General features: G+C 40.0%; 1 protein-coding gene across 1 annotated transcript in view; it reads right to left on the bottom strand.

Moving 5' to 3' along the window:
• The window catches only part of LOC130922709 (VPS10 domain-containing receptor SorCS1-like), a 171,964-nt gene that overhangs the window by 71,962 nt on the left and 79,070 nt on the right, over nucleotides 1-20,932 (bottom strand). Inside the window, exons 9-10 of the mRNA XM_057847663.1 lie at nucleotides 10,361-10,540; nucleotides 73-219 (exon numbers count right to left, since the gene is read on the bottom strand). Coding sequence (XP_057703646.1) covers nucleotides 73-219; nucleotides 10,361-10,540 — 327 coding nt within the window. The remainder of the gene's footprint in view (nucleotides 1-72; nucleotides 220-10,360; nucleotides 10,541-20,932) is intronic.

The raw sequence follows: 20,932 nt of genomic DNA, 5'->3' as shown, positions 1-20,932 counted from the left end.
GTCCGATGTCTTGTTAGCAGATTTACAAAGAGGAAGAATTTTGCTAGCAGCCAGTGACAATGGCCCACTTACATGCTCACAATCGACCCTCTTCCCTTGGAGATCCGTTGCCGGGGCCTGCAGAAGCCGCCAGTCTCTGCCTTTGTTGTACGTGATGTAAGTTTTCACTTGGTTCTCGACAACTTTATTTGACAGAAACACCCCTTTAATCCCTGCAACCTGCAAAACATGAAACACAAGAGCGGCGGATAGAAAAAAAAAAGAAATAACACAAAAAAGGGCGCATAGGGGAGGGGGAGGATAAAAACAAGCATACATTATTCAAACTACAGCAAAGCTGGAGCTCTAGTTTGGGGAGAAAGACATGTCAGAATTAGATTAGATGTTTTCCTGACAGGGAGCACTATTTTGGACCATCTGTAGGCTTGTGCAGAATCAAAACAACATCTGGCAAGCCCTGAGAATCATTTCTTTTTTTTTTCTATCTTTAGTCACGTGTAAAGAGACGGCGACTTGCAGTAGAGAACTGTTGTCAAACTCAATGCCCAGGGGCCACATCTAGCACGCCGCGTCATTTAATGCGGACAAACAAAGCTAGTAAGGTCCTTTTTAGTTTTGACTTTTGTTTTTCAAATTACATTAGAATGAATTACTTTTTACAAGTGAGTTTTGTGTTTTAATACGTGGAATTTATCATTAGTTTTATTTATGGGTTCAATGAATGATGAATATGTACAGTGCAGGCCAAAAGTTTGGACACACCTTTTCATTCGTGTGTTTTCTTCATTTTCATGACTATTTACATTGTAAATTCTCACTAAAGGTAATAAAACTATGTGTGGAATTATGTACTGAGTGAAAAAAGCTGATATAAATAAAAACATGTACAGTACAATATTGTAGTATCTTTGAAGTAGCCATCCTTTGCTCTGATTACTTTTTTGCACACTCTTGCTATTCTCTTGATGAGCTTTAAGAGGGAGTCACCTAAAATGTTTTTGACTTCACAGGCAGGGGTTAATTTGTGCCGGATCCTGCTAGAACAAGATCCGGCACCTCTTGATTTTGGCCTCCCTGTGTTCCGGGACTTATTTGGGCAGATCCGGCACCTCTCGTGTATTGAAAATAATATTAATATAAAAACATACTGTATTGTAATAGCCCCGAATGGGGGTAAAGAAGGAGAGGAGTCATTGATGACTTTCTCCACTTTATTGTGGCAACAATAAGAAAACAATAAACAAAATAACAGCGAACTGCCGCCACATTCGATCGCTAACTTTTGCTTCTCGCCCGTCTCCCCTTCGCTTCCTACTACCTCACAGCTCTCCAGCCCCAGCGTCTCTTAAAGGGACTGTGCATAGTTACGGACATTACAGTATAAAATAAATTAATAATATGAATAAATTCATTTACAGAACAAATTCCAAGAATTGCATGTTGTTCATAAATATTTAACGTCATTTGAAAGAGTCACATTGTTGATGCACTGAAAAGCCGGACCAAAAAATCACGCCCCTGACATAAAACTTTAGAAATTTGCGGCATCTGGGGAGCAAGCAGCCAGGATCAAACGGTATTTCAACATGCCGAAAAGACAGTTACATTTACTGTCTTTTTTCAAAAAGAAAGAAGATAGTTCAAAACGAGTCAGAAAAGCAACAACCGGCGATGAGGGCAGCTCCAGCGATCATGCTAACGGGCAGGACCGGGGGCAGCAGGAGGCTACCACCTCAGCAGCTAGCCAGGTTCACGGACAGCCAGCCAAGCCGGGGCAGGAAACTGCTACCGTGACAGCAGTTGGTCCGGTTCAGCGCCACCCGGAGTGGGGGCCAGGTACAGCGCCAGCAGTCAGCCAGGTGGACCACCAACAGCCGGAGCAGAAGGCCAGTACCCTTTTGGGAAATTCGGGTTTGGGCTGCATAATTTGTAAGGCGGTGGGAAATTTGGGCCAGAGAAGACAGGGGGATTAAATTCGCAAAAGAATGGGTTTGTGTTATTGATTGTAATCTCTATTTTTTTTTTTTTTTTTTTTTTTTTTTTTGTGGATGTTTTACAAGTTAGACCTGTTGAGAAACTTAATTGCTGACTATGTCCTGTAAGTCCCACCTGTGGTTATGCAGGCAATTGCCCGTGCTGTGCAGAGAATAGCCTAAATAATTGTAAATTGTTGTCATAACATTTATACTATGGCTATTATCGGAAATTGAGGCTTGTAAGTCCCACAGCATGGCAAGTGGGCATTTGCGTGTTGTTTTCAGCACCATTTTCTGAGTATGTTCCGGGACCTGTGCCCGTCTCGTCATCCCTGCGCTGTCATATTTACTTTGTGTTCCAGCACCTTATGTTCACAGATATGTCTTTTCAAGGTTGATTAGTTAAATTTATTGCTTTATCAATGGGGTTAGGACCTTCATTTTTGTTGCATTGAATGAGGCGTGTCCAAACTTTTGGCTTGTACTGTATCTTGAGCACTTTACTGGTGCAGTTTAATACAGTTATGCTTCAACAAGATAGGTGCGAACTTTTTTTTCTCGTTTTGACAGCATGTTTTTAAACAGGCCAAATTTGAGTCCACCCTGCCCATCAGTCTGTTATATGTCTTCATACCAAGTGTGAGTCAACCTTCCACTAAGCAAAACAGTTTCTCCTCCTATCAGATAGAGCACAAGCAGTTGAAATGAAATAAAGCATGTAAATTGGGGGCAAGCCAGTCATAAACCTAATCTAACATGCCACTTTGCTTAGATTTAATCGGCGTACGGCAATAGGGCCCTGCGGGTCCTTTGCCGAACCCCTTAGACTTAGTCACCGATCCCCTGGGGTCCGCTTGAACCCAGGTTAAGAACCACTGGTTTAAAAGAATATGGAAGATATTGTTTTGATTTGTTTTTAAATACATTTTAATTTCTATATTATTTAGCTTTTCCCCCAAATTTTAGCTATAATTATTTCAATTCTTTTTGCTCTTTTTTTTGTTTTTTTTGTTAAGTTAAAGCTAGACTTTCTATGCACAAAGAAACAAGTCAGCATCTGGTGTGACCACAGAATGCCTCAAGCAGCGCAACTCATTTCCCTGGCAATACCATCTAACAATCATCTTGATATTCTCCACTGTGAGGTGGATGGATTATCTTGGTGCTCACTAACATATATTTGAACCGTTTGGTGAGCAATATTTAAGAGAGACCTTTTCTGTACAGAGAAAATAAAATGGGATAAAAAAACAAGTGTATCTTTCGTATTTTTGTCAAGTACAGTTTCCTATCAATTTATGTAATACGGAGAGGCGTTAAAACATTTCGATGGCTTCACAATCCTAACGGCCCTCTAACAGAAACTATAACTCTTATGTGGCCTGTGATACAAATGAGTTTGACACCTCTGCACTAGCACGACACATCTATTTTTTCTGTAAGCCCTCCTGCTTCTGAGTCACAGCAGCTAAATTTTTGTGGGCGGAGTGGCCAATGAACGACACGCTTGTGATGCCCAGCCGGGCTGTTTAAGTGTTGAAATGCAAACAAGGATTAATCAGGCCCGCTACATACACAAACAGTACGCAGTCATCTATGAACTAACTTGACATCTGTCAACACAAATCCACAGAAAATGCCGTCTGCAGGCCTGGTGGCTACAAGGGCTGCCGCTTTAGCTGGTTCCTGCCCACATAGACAAACTTTTTCCTTATATAAGAGAAGCTGGCACAATAAAAACTTGCAGCGCATCAGCATCTGCTCCAGTGTAAGAAAAACACAGTAGAAAAAGAAAAGACACTGTTGATGCTCCGTGCTTGACAAAAGCAGAGAATTGTTTGTTGCAGCTTCAAGCAAAAGGTATTTTAGGAAAGTTATTTTCTTCTGTTGTTTGCATTTCCTACTGGGATAACGAAGCAAGCCTTCAATTCTTTGTTAAATGGTGAACCCTGACAACAGGTGTATCTCATTTGAATATTGTGGGGAAAAAAATAATGTTTTTGGTTAGACATTCCATAAAGTGAAACGGTTATTTTTAATAATGCTTTATCGTTTTTGTCCTGTTCTGGAGTGGTTTAACACAAAGTTTGTGACATTTGTAGCCAATGACTCATATGCATTTGTGTGTGGCAGACAATGGCGTATGGCACACAGTATTTTTAGACCGTGACGTCGCATCGTAAAGCAGAAGTAAAGCAGCAGTGGGACATTATAGACACGCCCTCGCATAGAAACAATGTTAATTCTGCTACATTTCTCGAGTAATCTTTCAAAAGCGAACATACCGATCACACATTGTTTTTTTTGGAACTTGTAGAAACGACTCTAGACATTACGACATATGAAGGATGTTTTCTTCATATGTTTCCCGAAACGAAAAACTCGGAGGAAACAATGTGAAGATTAAATCAACTTCCGCGGACTTTTAACGACAGCTCGGTGAATCCATTCACATTTCACATGCGGTAAACATTTTGTTGGGTTGGCGTGGTCTTTCAGAGGACAAAGAGGTAAGCCATTTTGATATTTTTAACTTATGTTTTTAGCGTGACGTTGTGCCGTGCTGCATTAAAATGGTATCTGACTGCCACTGTTACCTTTTCTGTTGTTAAAAAAAAAAAAAAAAAAAACTTTAGTAAGAGGAAGTGTAAATACATTGTAGAATTAACATTTGCTATCAATAAAAAAATTAAAAGTGTTCGTTGGCTGTCACTGAGTAGCATTTGCGATCGCTACACAAGACTAACTAAATTATCACCGAGAATGGTCAGAGACGTAGGACAACCAGAGGATATAATATATAAGAAAGACAGGGCTGGTGGTAAAGGATAGATTGTTGAAACAGGAGAATGACATTGTCAGTTGCGTCGATAAAAAAGCAAAGGCTATGCTTAAGGTAGGCTCGTTTTTTTCAGCCTTCAACACTCAAGAACTGAACTTTAACTGAACATTTTTATGTTCTTCCACATCTTTGCCAGTAATTTGGCACCAGTGACATCATTTTCAGAGAGAATTGGTAGGTTTAGCTCTGTAAATATCTCCGTCGTACACGATTTCCATTCATTTCCTATTGGGGACAAACTGTGGCGTGTCCTCCCCTTAGCAACAGTAGCTAACGTCATGAATATAAATGAGCGGAAGCGACGTGTTGCTTCCGGTACGCCATTGGACTCGACTCACAGGAACTCAGACGTGAGTTGAAAATTTGATGACTCGAAACGCGATTTGAAGGGGGAAAAAACGCAGACTCGGACTTGATTCACCTGAGCTGGGAGGGTCCGAGACTCAGCATGACTTGTAATGCAATAACTCGAGACTCGACTCGACTCGACTTGACTCGTGAAACAATGACTCGAGACTCGACAAGCCGACTTGATTGTAGATTGGTTCCCACCTGCTAGTGATCTGCTTGGTCTCCCTGGGCTTGGCCGTTCTCGCCACGCCCTCACACGCCACTAACCTGTGACTCAACAACCTTTAGATTTGACACGACTTGTGTTTAAGACCTTTGACTTGACACGACTGGTCTTTACCACCTTGTGACATGGCTACTCGACATGGCCTCAAGACTCGATTTGACTCGACATAACCTGGTGACTCGACTTGACTCGACATAACCTGATGACTCGGCTTGACTCGACATAACCTGGTTACTCGGCTTGACTCGACTCGACATAACCTGGTGACTCGACTCGACCACAACAAGTAAGACTTGGGACTTAGGGTGCTTTCACACTAGCACTGTTTGGTCCTTTTTATAGTTTTTCTCAATGCTTTGGTACGTTTCTCAGACCAGAATTGAAATTCTCAAAACTACTCGCAAAAGTTGCAAAACAACACGGATTACCTGCAAAAGCCCGTTTTCTGTGCAAACTACTTTGTCTATCGCTCAAAATTAAATTTCTGTGTCGATGAACATGTCAGTGCTGTCAGAATGATAAGTCCTTGTTTCATTGTGTTCAGACAAGACAGTCAAATTGCTCAGTCATGCTCTCAATTGAACAGTTACACAGGGGAAAGGCTTTGATGCTGAAGATGGTGTACGTAAGTTTTGATGAAAATTGCTAGTTACACCTTTGTGTGTGGGAGACTGATTGCAAGACACTGGACAAGATTTAGTTTACACTTTAACTGTTTATACAACCTTTACCGACCATGTCATTGCAATACAGAAATCAAAAGACACCAGTGAGTATCACAAAGAAATATAACATAAAAAGCAAAAATTAGAAATGTGAACAGAAGACAATCAGCACAAATAAACTTCAAATGCTGTGAGGATTATTCACCCATTCTTTCTACACATCTTGACGTTCCTCCCTGTTTGGCCACAAATTTTTCTCGACATCACAACGGATGTCCTCTCTTGCTAAACAGCGTGGAGAGAATCTTCTTGAATGCCTTACCCAGCCTCTGCAGGCATTTGCTGTGATGTCACTGCATGGCATCCAGGAGTCATCTGATTGTGAGGCTGGCGATCATACACTTGCCAGAAAAAAATATTCCATGGGATTGCGGAATGGGGAGTATAGTGGTAGGAACTTCATTACCATTCTGTTGTGGTTGAAAACCATTCCCTGATTATGTTGGCGGGGTTGAAACTCACATTGTCTCAAGCTATTACAAATTTTGGCAGGTTAAAATAAGTTACATGAAATACGTAATAACATGTTCTGACAACATGTTCATCCATTTTGCATGTAAAGCCTTATGCAATCAAGTAATGACTAGATGTTGTAGAGACACATGATAATCCATTTTGACCATCATGGCAGATGCAATTGATAATGTAGGCAACAGCAGAGAATTGTACAAAATCATTAGCATGGATGCACAAAATCATCTGCAACTTGCTCAAAGGAATGAAAAACTGCTTTTTTGATGTGCACTAGTGATGCAATGTTGTGAGGATTGATCAAGTAGTTTTGAGAATTGGCAAGTCTGATCTAAGAAACGTACCAAAGCAATTGAGAAAAACAGTAAACGGACCAGTTCTTTTTCTCAGTTTGGACCAAAGAAACGAAAAATCGCTCAAAAATCGTGGGTATCGGTCCACTTTACGCGCACACTGCTTCACTTGTGAATGCAACCGGAGCCGAGTGCACTTATGCTACATTACATGCAGCGTCTACCGGCAGGGATAGGGGGGTTCCTCCTCAGGAGGTGATATTTCCTCTTCTAAAATTGTCCAATCAATAAGTGCGCCTTTCGTTCACGTGATGCAACTCTGAAAGTTCGGTTGGCGCAGTATGAGTACTGAACCTTTTCAACAAGTCATTTACAAGTATTGATGCGAGGTAGTTCTCCAAACGGAGCCTGGTCCTCTTGGTCTAATTTGAAATTGCCCTTACTACTGACTCGGATCAGAGTGACTCATGTCAGTCCACTCTTTGTGAAGCTTGACAGTTTTCTCAAGGTTGCTGTTATGCCTGTTGCTGGTTCACCTTTTCATACCGTCCTTTTTCCTTGCACTCATTCTGTCATTATGCTTAGATACACCATTCTGTGAACGAGTAGCTTCCTTAGAAAAGACCTATTGTGGCTTACCCTCCTTGTGCAGTGTCGAAGACTGTCTCCTAGAAACCTGTCAAGGTTTGACACCATGAGTTCCAATATTGACTATTTTAACTTTTTGTGACACTGAATTAAGGGTTTTTATGATCTAGAAGAAATAATCCTCATCTGAATTACAAGAAACCAAGGTTTCAAATATTTCTATGTATTTCTGGGGCAAGTCACAGGATTTAAATTTAAAAAATCAAAGGAAAAATTCATTTTTTATTTTTTCATTTTTTTTGCACCCTTATAAAATTTCGCTCACAAAGCTTTTGTGGCGGTGAAAAAAGCCCTCTTTTATATTCAGTTGGACTGTCAATGTTATCAAACGTAGCTAAAAAAAATATGTACATCATAAACAAACATGTGCACCACGAAAATGGCGTAAATTAATGCTTAACGACACGGCAATGTCGTTAAGTGAGAGAGCTGCGTGCAGTTGTTGTGTGCAGCCAACGTGGCAAACGTAAGTTAATATTCCTTTCTTTAAAGAAAGTTTGTAGTGTGTACTTTGGAATCGCTGCGTTCGCAGTCATTTTTAACGTTACGCGCATGCCAAATTTGTTAGAATACCGGCAATGTGCGGCAGAAAAATACAGCAAATATAAAATTTCATATGTTTTTAGGCCCGTCGTGTTAAGTGAAGGGAAAATACAACTCACCCGCTGAATCAGGCCTGAGCTTGTTTCGTTGAGACGAGATGCTCCCAATATGGGAGAGTGAGAGAAGCCCGCTTCACATAGATACGATGTTGGAAATTGTAGCACAGTTTTCAGTGCTCCAATAGCGATGTCAGGACATTCCGAAATGACTTTAATCCAGAACCTCGGTAGAGTTGTTGTCTCAAATGTACGTTTAAGGTCGCCTGATTTACGATATATAAGCTGATATTCCTGTTGCACAGACATGCTCGAATCACTCGGTTCATTCACATATGGGTCACAAATCCACTCCTTCGCAGTTCGTGGGTCTTTAGTGATTGGGAAGTAGCATAGCTTTTGTTTTCTTCGAGGTTGTAGGCTCATCTTCTGGCTCGCTAGGTTCCCTTTTTCCCGTAAAAATCTGTCCAAAGACGTCTGTTTTTCAATCATTCTAGTGTGGGGTTAATTATATCCGGGAACAAATGTGATGGGCGATGACCTACGTCATAAGCTAATATTGAGGCCAAACGCACATAAATACACATAAGAAGATGTTCTGCTAACAGTCCAGTCAATGCATTTCTATGACGACCTCCTATCCTGTAGTTGTATATCTAGAGTAGACAGCGATATTGGTGTGTAAAGCCGCACAGGCCAAAGTCAATCAGCCAGAATGCAGTCGTTAATAAATTATTTATTATTTCTGCGCGGCCCGGTACCAAATGCACCACGGACCGGTACCTGTCCGCGGCCCGGTCGTTGGGGACCCCTGGTCTACGTTGCCTCCATAACGGACGGGACACTTCAAAAGGTCACGTTTACTTTTATACTACTTTGGTGTGTTTAGATCAGGGGATGTTTTCATTTTCAACACCCAGATGGCCTTGAAGACATTGTTGTCGTTTAGGGGCTAAATATAAAATGTGACTTGTGATTTTTTTTTTTTCTTTAAACTCATTCGCAGCAACTGACAGCAATACAGTAGATGTCAACTCCCTTACAAGTGATAGGGTTGGCAGCAGTGTTGTTAATAACGGCGTTACAATATAACGGCGTTACTAACGGCGTTATTTTTTTCAGTAGTGGGTAATCTAATTAATTACTTTTCTCATCTTGGCAACGCCGTTACCGTTACTGAGGACGGAAAGGCATGTGTTACTATGCGTTACTGTATTGGTCAAAAAGTCTGAGGGAGACGGACTCACCGAGACGACAGAGCAGAGCAGGAGTTGGGAGGAGGCAAGAAAGTTGTGACGCCGAGCAAACGCGATGCTAGGAAGCTCCAATAATACATGTTGTAGCCGATAGCCTACAAACTACGCCCGCATGTTATGGTAGATATGGTAGACATGGTAGATAACTCATGTACTGTATATAGATATAACTAGATGCAAAATGACAGACATGGCATTAAATGCGTTAGTAGACAGCCGCCATCTTAAAGCAGTAGACTTTTTAGGACGGCTCTGTTGTAGAGAACCTTCCTAGCGAACCTAAGTAGCTTTTTATCTAAAATACTTCTAAATCGGCAAAATCTTGACTTGAATCTATCTTTAAATGATGAAACAGTTTTAAAACTTTCATATGTCGAAAGTAGAGAGAAGGGAACTAATGCAATAATGGCAGCAATTTTAACAACTTTTACCAGTTGATTCAGGGTAAAGGGTAAATTAGGGTAAAGAATTGGGCTCGGGCCAATTGTACCAAAAACCTTCACAAAAAAACTTCACATAGTGTGGCCAATGTTTTTTTTTTAATTAAAAAAAAAAATTTTTTTTTTTATTAATTATCACTAATTACTTTGCCAAGTAACTAATTACTCTTACATTCAGGTAATTGAGTTACTAACGCAATTACTTTTTGGGAGAAGTAATTTGTAAATATAATTACTTTTTTTCAGTAAGATTAACAACACTGGTTGGCAGTGATCATTCAATGCCATTTCAACTGGATTTGACGTCTATCAATGGCATTTTAAAAAATCATTTTAGCAATTTTTTTCTGCTTCAACTTTAGGCTTTATGCTTGTCTTTCTTTTACAGTATACAGTACGTGCGTTGCCCATTGTGGGACAGTATTATATCTCTTAATACAGTATTATAAATGGAGAGTGTCCCTGGTAAACTGGTGTAATAATAGAGGAGTATACGTCTTAGCAATGAATTTGAATAAGGTGTTGCCACCCACCTCATACAGATCGATCATAATGTTGCCTTCGGGTCCTCCGCTGCTCACCACATTCTCCAACATCAGCGTGAAGAAAAGACCCATAGACTCTGACATGTACAGGTTGTACGAGTCGTTCTGGTGCCAGTCTTGAATGGCCGCCACCACCTGATTGTCATCGGTGCTGATGATCTGCAAGTCCTAAATGGGGGAAAAAGAAAAAAGTATAGGTTGCTAAGTAACAAGACCCTGGAGTCTTAAGACTAGATATTTTGGTTGGTTAAAAAATGTTAATGTGCCCTGCACAATGGAACACAATTGTGATTTCTCATTTGATAATCTACAGTAATTGAGAATAACAATGTCCGGTAATGTGTATTTTCCGATTTGTGACAAAGATAAATGAATGTGCATTAAAATATGCTGCAAATTCGTCTTGACCCCCCCGCCTCACACCCAACTTCTGAATGCACTGCATTATTCTGCACTAAATGGTGTAAGAACAAAGCTCTAATGCAAATGAGTCCTTCTGGTTCAAAAGTGTCCTTTGGGATGCGGGTGGCACACACACAGAGAACCATTAAGGTCTAAATAAGTTTAAGCAAATTGTAAGAGGACCGCCGCGATGCAGCTAAATTATGCATAATTTAGTTTTGAGGATTAGATCTAAAACTTGTTAGATGATAATCAATATGACTTTGGAGCCCACTCCATAATGTGTATTGGATCAGACGTCATTCAAAATGATTTCATTCCTCATTCTGTCTATTATCTTTATTCGTAGCAATTCTCTTGGTTGCATTGCTTCGAGTCTGTCAATGTGGTATGCGTATGTTGGAATTAGTGCTCAATCAGATTGCAGTTTGTATGTGTTGTCATAGCAGTCCTAATTTTCGAAGAGACTTCAGAATTAGTAGTTTCATTTTATATTTCATAGGACATCAGCATTTTTGGGGTCAATTGTGTTGGACCTCTTGTAAAGAAACTATGCAACCCGCGGCCCAGGGACCAGATCTGGCCAGCAACATATGCTTGTGTGGCCCACAAAAGAAAGTCATGTCCTTTAAATTCAGCTTTCCTGCAGGAATATAATTTTTTTTATTGTTGTCTCCTTTAAAAACGATGTGATGTCGCATGCGTTTTTTATACCAAACATCGATTAAAATTACATTGTTTTTAACATGCATTTTAGAGAAAGAGAGATTTAATAAATTCACTTTCATTGATAACAATTGACATTAGTGCTGCAACGATTAATCCATTAACTCGAGTAATTTGATTAGGGGGAAAAAAATGAATTAAATTTTGCTGCTTCAAGTATTCGTTTAATTAAAGTGGTGTTGTAATGGTTTGTTTGAAACTGTTTGCATTTATTTTTTTTTTTATTCAGGTGGATACACTGCCCTCTAATGGCATCAGTTAATATGACATAACTCATTTCACATGGCTTAATCCAGCTGCTCCCTGTTAAGACCAACATAAGTTTTTGTTTGAGCTAATGCTTTTTTAATGCATTTGTAATTTAGTTTATAGGTATACAGTATTTAGCCATTTTTTGTGGAAATACTGTATGTGTTTGAATGATTTGTTGAGAGCATTGTAGCATTGGCATTATAGCATTTAAGCTAGCGGACTTTTGCTATGTAAGTTAGCCAAATGGGTAACACTTTACAATAAGGGTCCCTTAATTAACATTAGTTAATGCATTTTTAGACAATATTGTTGTTTAAGTGTTTTTAGTAACATGACAATAATTCATTTAATCCCTTATCTAACACATATTAATATATTAATTAACATGAGTTAATGCATTAGTTAATGCATTTTAAGACAATAACTAATGTTTGATTAACATTACAATAATTCATATAATCCCTTATTTAACATTTAGTAATACATTAATTAACATTAGTTAAAGCATTAGTTAATGTTTTCAGTAATGGTCAATAAAAGTTAAGGGGGGGAACTTAAGCATTTATAATTTCTCAGTTAAGGGACACATGTGCTACACTTTACAATAAGGGTCCAAAAAACATTCAGTAATGGTTAATTAAGGTTAAGTAATACTCATGAGAGTTCATGTGAAATAATACCATACTTAAGGTCAGGTTAGCAGCACCCACGGACTCACAGACCAATGTTTCTCATTTTAAAATAACAATCACTTACTAGTACCAATATACATTAATAACTATTTATTAATGCACTAATGTATATGTGAATTAATGTTAAGTAATGTATATTTAGGGCCCGAGCACTGAGCGTGCGAAGGCCCTATTGTTTTGCAAAGGATTATTATTATTATTATTATTATTATTAGGGCCCGAGCACTAGGCGTGCGAAGGCCCTATTGTAATGCAAAGGATTATTATTAGGGCCCGAGCACTAGGCGTGCGAAGGCCCTATTGTAATGCAAAGGATTATTATTATTATTATTATTATTATTATTATTCTTCTTTCTTCATGGCAAATGAAAATGGCCAATTTGGAGGCCTGAACATGCACGAAAAGTCACCAAAATTTGCACATACGTGCAGATTCGCGTAAAATTTGATAATCTAGCGTCGTTTTGAAAAAATTTCAAAAAATGGCTCAGTGGCGCCCCCTTGACCCTTAAAATTTTCAAAAAGGCCTTTCCTCTCAGGTTTTCAACGTAGAGCGATGAAATTTGGGGAGTAGATACCTTATGCCTAACTGTTCAAAAAAGCCTCTTGCACCCATATTCCAAATCTGACAGGAAATCGGATATTTTGGATCAAATGTGAAATTTTTTCGGTTCACAGTTGGAGTTTACGTTTGGAGGCCTGAACATGCACGAAAACTCACCAAAATTTGCACATACATGCAACTTTGCGTAAATTTTGATAATCTACAAAAAAATTTAACAAAATCGCTCAGTGGCGCCCCCTTGAAATTTTCAAAAAGGCCTGTCCTATTAGGTTTTTTCAACGTAGAATGATGAAATTTGGTGAGTCGATACATTGTGTAAAACTGCTCCAAAAAGTCTCTTGCACCAATATTCCAAACCCAACAGGAAGCCGGAAATTTTGGATCAAATGTGAAATTTTATCGATTTACATTTGAGACCTTGTCGCTGAAGAAAATAGTTGGATCGTCTTCAAAATTGGTCAGACTATTCAGGAGACATATGAGATCTTAAGTTTTCAAAATGGTGAGTTTTCACTCAAGGGTCTGACCTGGGCGTGGTCCCAAAGTCGGCCATTTTTGGGCAAAATACCAAATTCAGAATATGATTAAAAACTCGGTGATACAACGTTCAATCTTTTTCATTTCTAGCATGTATATGAGATATCCCAGCCTGAACACGACTGCATTGAAATATTACCCATTAGGCCTGGCGCCCCCTAGTGGAAACAGGAAATGGCCTTCTTTACGAGACAGGCTCCTCCTCCAAGGGAAAAAAATCTATTGACCTCAAACCTGTTTCAGGGGAGCCTCAAGACATGTGTTCAGGTCCCTGATGAAAAATATTGAGGTTTCGTTGAAGCGGAGAGGTCCAAACTGGAAGTGAAAATGACCGTCAACAATTTGTCTCGCCAAAAACTTTGAACAGTCATAACTCGGCAGATATGCAACATATCTGCGCCAAACTTTCCGTGTTTGTTGAGAGTCATACCCTGAAGGTTCTTGTAGGGGTCATTTGCATCAACTCTACAGTGCCAACTAGTGGCGACAGAAAGAAGTTTTAAAAAAGGCCTTTCCTATTGGGTTTTTTCAACATAGAGCAAGGAAATTTGGGGAGTAGATACCTTATGCAAAACTGCTCCAAAAAGTCTCTTGCACCCATATTCCAAATCCAACAGGAAATCGGGTATTTTGGATCGAATGTGAAATTTTCATGGGTTCACAGTAAGAGTTAACATTTGGAGGCTTGAATATGCACGAAAACTCACCAAAATTTGCACATACATGCAACTTTGCGTAAATTTTGATAATCTACAAAAAAATTTAACAAAATCGCTCAGTGGCGCCCCCTTGAAATTTTCAAAAAGGCCTTTCCTATTAGGTTTTTTCAACGTAGAATGATGAAATTTGGTGAGTCGATACATTGCGTAAAACTGCTCCAAAAAGTCTCTTGCACCTATATTCCAAATCCAACAGGAAGTCGGAAATTTTGGATCAAATGCGAAATTTTATCGATTTACATTTGAGACCTTGTCGCTGAAGAAAATAGTTGGATCGTCTTCAAAATTGGTCAGACTATACAGGAGACATATGAGATCTTAAGTTTTCAAAATGGTGAGTTTTCATCCAAGGGTCTGGCCTGGGCGTAGTCCCAAAGTTGGCCATTTTTGGGCAAAACACCAAATTCAGAAAATGATTAAAAACTCCGTGATACAACGTTCAATCTTTTTCATTTCTAGCAAGTATATGAGATATCCCAGCCTGAACACGACTGCATTTAAATTTTACCCATTAGGCTTGGCGCCCCCTAGTGGGAACAGGAAATGGCCTTCTTTACGAGACAGGCTCCTCCTCCAAGGGAAAAAAATCTATTGACCTCAAACCTGTTTCAGGGGAGCCTCAAGACATGTGTTCAGGTGCCTAATGAAAAATATTGAGGTTTTGTAGAAGCGGAGAGGTACAAACTGGAAGTGAAAATGACCGTCAACAATTTGTCTCGCCAAAAACTTTGAACAGTCATAACTCGGCAGATATACAACATATCTGCGCCAAACTTCCCGTGTTTGTTGAGAGTCATACCCTGAAGGTTCGTGTAAGGGTCATTTGCATCAACTCTACAGTGCCAACTAGTGGCGACAGAAAGAAGTTTTAAAAAAGGCCTTTCCTATTGGGTTTTTCCAACATAGAGTGAGGAAATTTGGGGAGTTGATACCTTGTGCAAAACTGCTCCAAAAAGTCTCTTGCACCCATTTTCCAAATCCAACAGGAAATCGGGTATTTTGGATCAAATGTGAAATTTTTATCGGTTAACAGTAGGAGTTTACATTTGGAGGCTTGAACATGCACGAAAACTCACAAAAATTTCGACATACATGCGGCTTTGCATAACGTTCAATAATCTTGCAACGTTACGAAAAAATGTAACAAAATGGCTCAGTGGCGCCCCCTTGAAATTTTCAAAAAGATCTCTCCATTTAGGTTTTTTCAACGTAGATGGATGAAATTCGGAGAGTCAATACCTTGTACAAAACTGCTCCAAAAAGTCTCTTGCATGCGTATTCCAAACCCAACAGGAAATCGGGTATTTTGGATTGAATGTGAATTTTTTATCGATTTACAGTGTGCACATTTTACACCTTGGCACCTAGGGAATTAGTTTGATCATTCTCAAAATTGGCGAGACTGTTCATGAGGCATATGAAATCTTAAGTTATCAAAATGGTGTGTTTTCATTCACGGGCCTGACCTGGGCGGGGTGCCAAAGTCGGCCATTTTTTCGCCAAAACACCGAATTCGGAAAATGGCTGATAACTCCCTCATACAACGTTCAATCTATTTTAAATCTGCCATGTGTGTGAGGTATACCAGCCTGAGCACGACTGGATTGAAAATTTACCATTTGTGCCTGGCGCCTCCTAGTGGGAACAGGAAATGCCCTTTTTTACGGTGACACACTCCTCCTCCAAGGGAAAAAATTAATCGACCTCAAACCTGCATAAGGGAAGCCTTAAGACCTGTCTTCAGGTGCCTGATGAAAAATATTGAAGTTTCGTTGAAGCGGAGGGGTCCAAACAGGAAAGTGAAAATGACTGTCAATAATTTTTCTCTCCAAAAATTTTGAACAGTCATAACTCGGCAGATATACAACATATCTGCGGCAAACTTCCCGTGCTTGTTGAGAGTCATACCCTGAAGGGCCTTGTAGGGGTCATTTGCATCAAACCTACAGCGCCAACTAGTGGCAATAGAAAGTCACTCGTTTTTCCAATACATGTTCAGTTCTTTTCAGGTTGGTCATTGTAGTTTCAAGACCTATTAAAATACTTATTTACGGCCCATGTCCACGTGTCTCTGTCTGTTGCCGTGACGACCCTTTGTTCGCCATTTAAAGGAAATATTTTTTTTCAGAGACTCAGGCAGCTTATAGAGCCACAGTATTTGGCACACTTGGTCGAATTGGCCGAGTTAGAAGATTAATTTTGGGTTTTGAATAAGGGCTTGGCTGCACAGCTCAGTAGTGGCTCCTTTTTTGTAGTACTCTCTCCAATAGGGGTTTTTATCTCTTGGGTGTGGGAATGTAAATAGGCGACTTTCGAGCATGTTAGGTTCTAATGAGATAATTAGAGAGGAGGATCTGCCACCAGCCTGACCTGCACACAGTCCGAGTTGCGTGACGTCCGAGTTGCGCTAGATTGCGAGGGCCCGTTCAGTCCTGCTTGCAGGCCTAGTTATTATTATTATTATTATTCTTCTTTCTTCATGGCAAATGAAAATGGCCAATTTGGAGGCCTGAACATGCACGAAAAGTCACCAAAATTTGCACATACGTGCAGATTCGCGTAAAATTTGATAATCTAGCGTCGTTTTGAAAAAATTTCAAAAAATGGCTCAGTGGCGCCCCCTTGACCCTTAAAATTTTCAAAAAGGCCTTTCCTCTCAGGTTTTCAACGTAGAGCGATGAAATTTGGGGAGTAGATACCTTATGCCTAACTGTTCAAAAAAGCCTCTTGCACCCATATTCCAAATCTGACAGGAAATCGGATATTTTGGATCAAATGTGAAATTTTTTCGGTTCACAGTTGGAGTTTACGTTTGGAGGCCTGAACATGCACGAAAACTCACCAAAATTTGCACATACATGCAACTTTGCGTAAATTTTGATAATCTACAAAAAAATTTAACAAAATCGCTCAGTGGCGCCCCCTTGAAATTTTCAAAAAGGCCTGTCCTATTAGGTTTTTTCAACGTAGAATGATGAAATTTGGTGAGTCGATACATTGTGTAAAACTGCTCCAAAAAGTCTCTTGCACCAATATTCCAAACCCAACAGGAAGCCGGAAATTTTGGATCAAATGTGAAATTTTATCGATTTACATTTGAGACCTTGTCGCTGAAGAAAATAGTTGGATCGTCTTCAAAATTGGTCAGACTATTCAGGAGACATATGAGATCTTAAGTTTTCAAAATGGTGAGTTTCCATCCAAGGGTCTGGCCTGGGCGTGGTCCCAAAGTCGGCCATTTTTAGGCAAAATACCAAATTCAGACAATGATTAAAAATTCCGTGATCCAACGTTCAATCTTTTTCATTTCTAGCATGTTTATGAGATATCCCAGCCTGAACACGACTGCATTGAAATATTACCCATTAGGCTTGGCGCCCCTAGTGGAAACAGGAAATGGCCTTCTTTACGAGACAGGCTCCTCCTCCAAGGGAAAAAAATCTATTGACCTCAAACCTGTTTCAGGGGAGCCTCAAGACATGTGTTCAGGTGCCTGATGAAAAATATTGAGGTTTCGTTGAAGCGGAGAGGTCCAAACTGGAAGTGAAAATGACCGTCAACAATTTGTCTCGCCAAAAACTTTGAACAATCATAACTCGGCAGATATGCAACATATCTGCGCCAAACTTTCCGTGTTTGTTGAGAGTCATACCCTGAAGGTTCTTGTAGGGGTCATTTGCATCAACTCTACAGTGCCAACTAGTGGCGACAGAAAGAAGTTTTAAAAAAGGCCTTTCCTATTAGGTTTTTTCAACATAGAGCAAGGAAATTTGGGGGGTAGATACCTTATGCAAAACTGCTCCAAAAAGTCTCTTGCACCCGTATTCCAAATCCAACAGGAAATCGGGTATTTTGGATCGAATGTGAAATTTTTATCGGTTCACAGTTGGAGTTTACATTTGGAGGCTTGAACATGCACGAAAACTCACAAAAATTTGGACATACATGTGGCTTTGCATAACGTTCAATAATCTTGCAACGTTACGAAAACATGTAACAAAATGGCTCAGTGGCGCCCCCTTGAAATTTTCAAAAAGGCCTCTCCATTTAGGTTTTTTCAACGTAGAGGGATGAAATTCGGAGAGTCGATACCTTGTACAAAACTGCTCCAAAAAGTCTCTTGCATGCGTATTCCAAACCCAACAGGAAATCGGGTATTTTGGATTGAATGTGAAATTTTTATCGATTTACAGTGTGCACATTTGACACCTTGGCACCTAGGGAATTAGTTTGATCATTCTCAAAATTGGCGAGACTGTTCATGAGGCATATGAAATCTTAAGTTATCAAAATGGTGTGTTTTCATTCACGGGCCTGAGCTGGGCGGGGTGCCAAAGTCGGCCATTTTTTCGCCAAAACACCGAATTCGGAAAATGACTGATAACTCCCTCATACAACCTTCAATCTATTTTAAATCTGGCATGTGTGTGAGGTATACCAGCCTGAGCAGGACTGGATTGAAAATTTACCATTTGTGCCTGGCGCCTCCTAGTGGGAACAGGAAATGCCCTTTTTTACTGGACACACTCCTCCTCTAAAGGGAAAAAATCAATCTACCTCAAACCTGCATAAGGGAAGCCTTAAGACCTGTCTTCAGGTGCCTGATGAAAAATATTGAGGTTTCGTTGAAGCGGAGGGGTCCAAACAGGAAAGTGAAAATGACCGTCAACAATTTGTCTCGCTAAAAACTTTGAACAGTCATAACTCGGCAGATATACAACATATCTGCGACAAACTTCCCGTGCTTGTTGAGAGTCATACCCTGAAGGGCCTTGTAGGGGTCATTTGCATCAACCCTACAGCGCCAACTAGTGGCAATAGAAAGTCACTCGTTTTTCCAATACATGTCCAGTTCTTTTCAGGTTGGTCATTGTAGTTTCAAGACCTATTAAAATACTTATTTACGGCCCATGTCCACGTGTCTCTGTCTGTTGCCGTGACGACCCTTTGTTCGCCATTTAAAGGAAATATTTTTTTTCAGAGACTCAGGGAGCTTATAGAGCCACAATAGTTGGCACACTTGGTCAAATTGGCCAAGTTAGAAGATTAATTTTGGTTTTGAATAAGGGCTTGGCTGCACAGCTCAGTAGTGGCTCCTTTTTTGTAGTACTCTCTCCAATAGGGGTTTTTATCTCTTGGGTGTGGGAATGTAAATAGGCGACTTTCGAGCATGTTAGGTTCTAATGAGATGATTAGAGAGGAGGATCTGCCACCACCCTGACCTGCACACAGTCCGAGTTGCGTGACGTCCGAGTTGCGCTAGATTGCGAGGGCCCGTTCAGTCCTGCTTGCAGGCCTAGTTATTATTATTAGGGCCCGAGCACTAAGCGTGCGAAGGCCCTATTGTTTTGCAAAGGATTATTTTTTTTTTTATTTTTTTTTTTTTTTTTTTTTTTCAGGGCAAATGAAAACGGCCAATTTGGAGGCCTGAACATGCACGAAAAGTCACCAAAATTTGCACATACGTCCGGAAAATTGTAAATTTCGATAATTTTGCAACGTTGCAAAAAAATATAACAAAATGGCTCAGTGGCGCCCCCTTGAAATTTTAAAATTGGCCTATAACATTAGGGTCTGTCAGCGTAGAGCAATGAAATTTGGGGGGTCTATACCTTGTCCAAAACCGCTCCAAAAAAGCATTTACACGCATATTCCAAACCCAACAGGAAATCGGTTATTTTGGATCAAATATGAAATTTTTATCGATTTACAGGGTGCACATTTGAGACCTTTTCGCCGAGGGAGTTAGTTGGATCATCTTCAAAATTGGTGAGACTGTTCAGGAGACATATGAAATCTTAAGTTTTGAAAATGGTGCGTTTTCATTCACGGGTCTGACCTGGGCGTGGTGCCAAAGTCGACCATTTTTTCGGCAAAATGACAAATTCAGTAAATGACTTATAGTTCCTTGACACAACGTTCAATCTTTTTCATATTTGGCATGTATGTGTGGTATCCCACCCTTAACACGAGTGCATTGAAATATTACCCATTAGGTCTAGCGCCCCCTAGTGAGAACAGGAAATGCCTTTTTTTACGAGACAGGTTCCTCCTCCAAGGGAAAAAAATCTGTTGACCTCAAACCTGCATCAGGGGAGCCTTAAGACCTGTGTTCAGGTGCCTGATGAAAAATATTGAGGTTTTGTTGAGGCGGAGGGGTCCAAACAGGAAAGTGAAAATGAACGTCAACAATTTGTCACGCAAAAAACTTTGAACAGTCATAACTCGGCAGATATACAACATATCTGCGCCAAACTTCCCGTGTTTGTTGAGAGTCATACCCTGAAGGTTCTTGTAGGGGTCATTTGCATCAACTCTACAGTGCCAACTAGTGGCGACAGAAAGAAGTTTTAAAAAAGGCCTTTCCTATTGGGTTTTTTCAACATAGAGCAAGGAAATTTGGGGAGTAGATACCTTATGCAAAACTGCTCCAAAAAGTCTCTTGCACCCATTTTCCAAATCCAACAGGAAATCGGGTATTTTGGATCGAATGTGAAATTTTCATGGGTTCACAGTAGGAGTTTACATTTGGAGGCTTGAATATGCACAAAAACTCGTAAAAATTTGCACATACATGCGGCTTTAGATAACGTTCGATAATCTTGCAATGTTACGAAAAAATGTAGCAAAATGCCTCAGTGGCGCCCCCTTGAATTTTTCAAAAAGG

The sequence above is a fragment of the Corythoichthys intestinalis genome, chromosome 10 (genome assembly GCF_030265065.1).
Source record: "Corythoichthys intestinalis isolate RoL2023-P3 chromosome 10, ASM3026506v1, whole genome shotgun sequence".
NCBI classification, from domain to species: domain Eukaryota; kingdom Metazoa; phylum Chordata; class Actinopteri; order Syngnathiformes; family Syngnathidae; genus Corythoichthys; species Corythoichthys intestinalis.
This window is presented reverse-complemented; position numbering and strand designations above follow the sequence as displayed.